The sequence below is a fragment of the Cucurbita moschata genome, unplaced genomic scaffold (assembly GCF_002738365.1).
Source record: "Cucurbita moschata cultivar Rifu unplaced genomic scaffold, Cmos_1.0 Cmo_Scf00024, whole genome shotgun sequence".
In the NCBI taxonomy this organism is placed as follows: Eukaryota; Viridiplantae; Streptophyta; class Magnoliopsida; order Cucurbitales; family Cucurbitaceae; genus Cucurbita; species Cucurbita moschata.
In genome coordinates, this window is record NW_019268540.1 from 2,840,616 (window position 1) to 2,844,870 (window position 4,255).

The 4,255-nt window shown below is 35.7% G+C and overlaps 1 protein-coding gene across 1 annotated transcript in view; it reads right to left on the reverse strand.

Moving 5' to 3' along the window:
- Positions 1-864: 864 nt before the first annotated feature.
- LOC111460981 (probable glutamyl endopeptidase, chloroplastic) overlaps positions 865-4,255 on the reverse strand; it is a 6,115-nt gene continuing 2,724 nt past the window's right edge. The window contains exons 4-11 of the mRNA XM_023104386.1: positions 3,532-3,831; positions 2,987-3,445; positions 2,838-2,903; positions 2,692-2,752; positions 2,464-2,613; positions 2,164-2,301; positions 1,710-2,020; positions 865-1,224 (exon numbers count right to left, since the gene is read on the reverse strand). Coding sequence (XP_022960154.1) covers position 1,224; positions 1,710-2,020; positions 2,164-2,301; positions 2,464-2,613; positions 2,692-2,752; positions 2,838-2,903; positions 2,987-3,445; positions 3,532-3,831 — 1,486 coding nt within the window. The 3' untranslated portion in view covers positions 865-1,223. The remainder of the gene's footprint in view (positions 1,225-1,709; positions 2,021-2,163; positions 2,302-2,463; positions 2,614-2,691; positions 2,753-2,837; positions 2,904-2,986; positions 3,446-3,531; positions 3,832-4,255) is intronic.

Below are 4,255 nucleotides of genomic sequence, written 5' to 3' on the forward strand. Positions count from 1 at the left end.
TTTTTTTTTTTTTTTTTTTGTTCATAAGCACAAGGACTTGTGCGCCAATTGTTTAGGAAAAAGGATATTGAGTGGTTATTGTTAATTACTAAAAAAATTTGACCTTAGTTTCAAGAAATAATCTTCCACCAAGACATTCACCCCCAAAGTAGAAGCCCTTTTGAAAGAAGCTATTCAGGAACATGGAACGTTCCAAGTATAAGAGAAAACAAGTAAAGTGAGGAACATGGAACGTTCCAAGTATAAGAGAAAACAAGTAAAGTGAGGAACATGGAACGTTCCAAGTATAAGAGAAAACAAGTAAAGTGAAAACACTGAAAGTGAAAGTCAAGAGAAAACAATGAAAGAAGCTATTCAGGAACAGAAAACAATGAAAGAAGCTATTCAGGAACAGATGAAACGTTTTCTACTTCAAGACCAAGTATAAGAGAATACAATGAAAGAAGCTATTGAGGAACAGATGGAACGTTTTTTACTTCAAGACTAAGTATAAAACAATGAAAGAAGCTATTGAGGAACAAATGGAATATTTTCTACTTCAAAAATAAGGAACATATGGAACGTTCTCTACTTCAAGACCAAGTATAAGAGAAAACAAGTATAAATAAATTTTATAACTTGAAAATGTTATAATTTAAAGGTGAAATAATTCCATTATTCATTTATTAGGTAGAATATATAATTTTTAGAAAATACTAAATATAAATATATATAAATATATTAAAGATTGTCGTGAATGATTAGGTTAAAATATGAAAAGAAAAGAGAACTTCATACAAAACATAGAAGGAAGGTATTGAAAAATTGTATAAACGAGAGCCATTTACCAGAAATCAGAGCTCAGAGAAATTATTTCAAATAACATTTGGAAAATAGCAACTAATTTTATCTTTTATAAGGAAGGAAACAAAGAAGCAGATAACTGCTTCACAAGATTCAGGTTGCCATTGCTCAAATTGTTTACATATATAAACTTAAGCCTCCATAAATCAAATAGCAACCAGAACATGATTTCCCAACTAAGCGTCTTTGCAATATGGAAAAATGATGTAAATTTCTTACCAAACGCCACTCTTTACTTCAATCTTCAATGATAACACTTCAGAAGCATGGATCTGCATCTTCCAATGCACGTTGTTGTACTTCGAGGGTCCGCCTCCATGCTTCTTATTTTACAAATTTGTTCTCCACTTCGTTCTTGGCCGCAACAGCTCCGCAAAAAATCTACCAAACAAGAGCAGAATGTTCCAAGAGTTATTGAATTAAGTACATCAAATGGACAGAGAGAATCTTGAGCGATGTGTCGCATATCATCTGTATAAAGAAGCTTTCCATTTGCAATAAAATGGGGTAGAGGACACTTAATTGAAATAACTAACTTTGCAAGTAATAGTTTACACTAAGTCTAGCAAACATAATGATAGCAAACCACTTCGTCACCCAACCTCCAACTCCTGCCTTGACAAGCTAGAGTGATGTTAAATCAAAAGCATTAGAAACCATTAATTAGTTTGATCGAGTTAATAGTTTCATTGAGGTTGATGGTTAACCGCTCGCCTCATACTCAATTCGAATTCACAGAAGCATAAGAGGAATGAGTTAAGGGAGATAAGAGTTAAGAGGAATTCCTTTTTCTATGTTTCCTTTCTGTTTTATAGCTTTAAAATGGTTTATTTATGTATTTCAGCAACTAAAAGTGAGGAAATTACCACAACAATGATCTTCGAATAGAGTAAAATCCATCATTATCAGAACTTGAGCGCTCGGCACCACCACCCCCAGAACCAGTAACAACTTTCCCTTCAGAATCTGCTGCTCCACTACCTTCCTCTTTGCTTTTACCCACATCTTGATTTAAATCAGAAGGGTTAGACATACAGTATTTCTCCAGCCATCTATCAGTTTCCCAGAGGACATGCATGATACTCTCTCGGGAAGAATAGCCGTGGCTCTCAAAGGGAAGAACCACAAGGCGACATAATGCTCCATGGCCTTTCAAGGCATTGAAAAATCGATCGGACTGCGAAGCATGCAAACACGAGATGAGTTTCTAAGCAAGTTAAGAATGAAACTGTAGGAAAAAAAACTGTATTATTTCATTGTTTATTGGTTCAAGAACTTGCAAGCAAACAGAACCAAACGGTTAAAAATTCCAGACCAAACCTGCATAGGTAAAGTTCCCGGGTTGTTGTCTTCTTCACCATGAATGAGTAAAATTGGCTTCTTGATTTTATTTGCTGATATAAATGGACTCATCTCTACATATGTGTTGGTTGCCTCCCAAAGAGTTCTATCCTCATTCTATAACAATAAAGTATAGCTCGTTAGATTAGCAGAACAAAGGATAGGTAGAGTAGAAATGTGTGGAAATGTTGGAACACTTTTAGGCATAGGAATTTAAGCCATTTCACTTTTGTATGGGCAATGTATAGAGGAAAGTTGACTCTTTAAATATGCAACTACCTGAAAGCCAAAAGGGGTAAGTGTTCTGTTATAGGCACCGGAGCGAGCAATTCCACAGCAAAAAAGATGGGGAGCATGAGCCAGAAGGTTTGCAGTCATAAACGCACCGTATGAATGTCCCCCAACGGCAATCTTATTAGGATGAGCAACCTAGTCATGGTGGAATATCAACATGGTTAACTATTTTATAATCCAAAAAAATATTGGTAAAGAAAACAGAACACTCACCCCCCGTCTAATGACCTCCTCAACAGCAGCCTCTGCACTACCAACCAATTGCTCTACATATCTAGCAAAACATGAATGCTTTAGATTTTTAACAAAATTGAATTATTTAATGAAATATTTAAGCACAAAAATGCGGTACCAATTACCTATCATTTGCCTCCTCGTTACCTTCACCAATGATAGGTATTGTTGGTCCAGCCAAAATAGCAAACCTGAAAGACTTGACGAACTTGAACAAAATAGACTGTGATTGAAAAATAATGTGAAGGCAATAATCTTGAAGAGGCACTTCTACCTGCGAGCCAACCAAAGAAGAGCAGATGTTGAACCTATACTAGCAAACTCATTAGGGGAACCACGGACTTGTCCAGCAGCATCTTTGCTTTTGAACTCACCAGGGTAAGACCAGATCAAGCAGGGAAGAGGACCATCTTTTGCTGGATCATATTTTGGTGGCAGATAGAGTGTGGCTGTCAATTGAACTCCATCTTTTCTCTCGTATCTGATCATCTCTTTCTGCAGTGATGCCAGCTGGGGATATGGATGAGGAAAATTTGTAATTTGACTTGCTTTCTTATCAGGCCAACTCAGTATGTAGTACTGGGTGTTTTCAGTTTTGGATTCCTTGGAAGTCAAAAATTTCAGTTGATCAATATTTAAATCTCCTTCTTTCTCATCAGACATTAACGCCACAACACTCTCATAATACTTTTCTTTGTCGCTCTTCCATATTCTTTCTTTCCTGCCTGTGTTTCTGAAGGAATATTTTCAGAACCATTGTTGCATTAATAGCACCAACAAGAGGAACAAAACAAGATATGATTAAATTAAGACACTTACATGTCAAATAAATCAATAAAAGGGATGTTCCCTTCCGGGGTAGCACCACTACCATTCAGTAGAACATATGTGCTTTCATCATTTTCCTTCTTAAACTTCGCAATTACATAAGTCCCAAGAGGTGTTCTCCGCAGCATCGGTGAGCCAGGGTCTGAATACACATCTTCTGATGACCTATCAAATAGAATGCGAGGATTGTCCTCTTTAGATCCAGGAGAGATTACCCAAGTTCGTATTTTGCGCGTCTTGTACCAAGATTCATAAACAAGAGCCAGCGAGTCATCGCACCAAGATATTCCTCTGCAGCAATAAACAAGGAAAACGTATTCAAACAAAGTTTCGAGGTTAACAAATTGATTTAGAAAATTTGTAAAAAGAAAATCCCAAAATAGATATAGGAGGCAACCTCTGAATAAAGTAAATAGATTTATGGAACATCAGAAGTTCCACAAATTTAGAAGAAAGATTAGTAGTTATGGAATGAAGAGCGTTGGAAGTAATGGCAAAATTATGTGATGAGAGATTTAATATAGACAAGCATAGGCAAGACCATGTAATTCCCGAAGTAGGTCACTTTCCACCTTCAATATACTATCAGTTTTTTCAGACATCTTCAGGTTACTCTACATTCAGGGAACATTTTTAACCAAATACGTTATAGAGATACAAAAAAAAAAAAAAAAAAAAAAAAAAAAAAAAAAAAAAAAAAAAAAAAAAAAAAAAA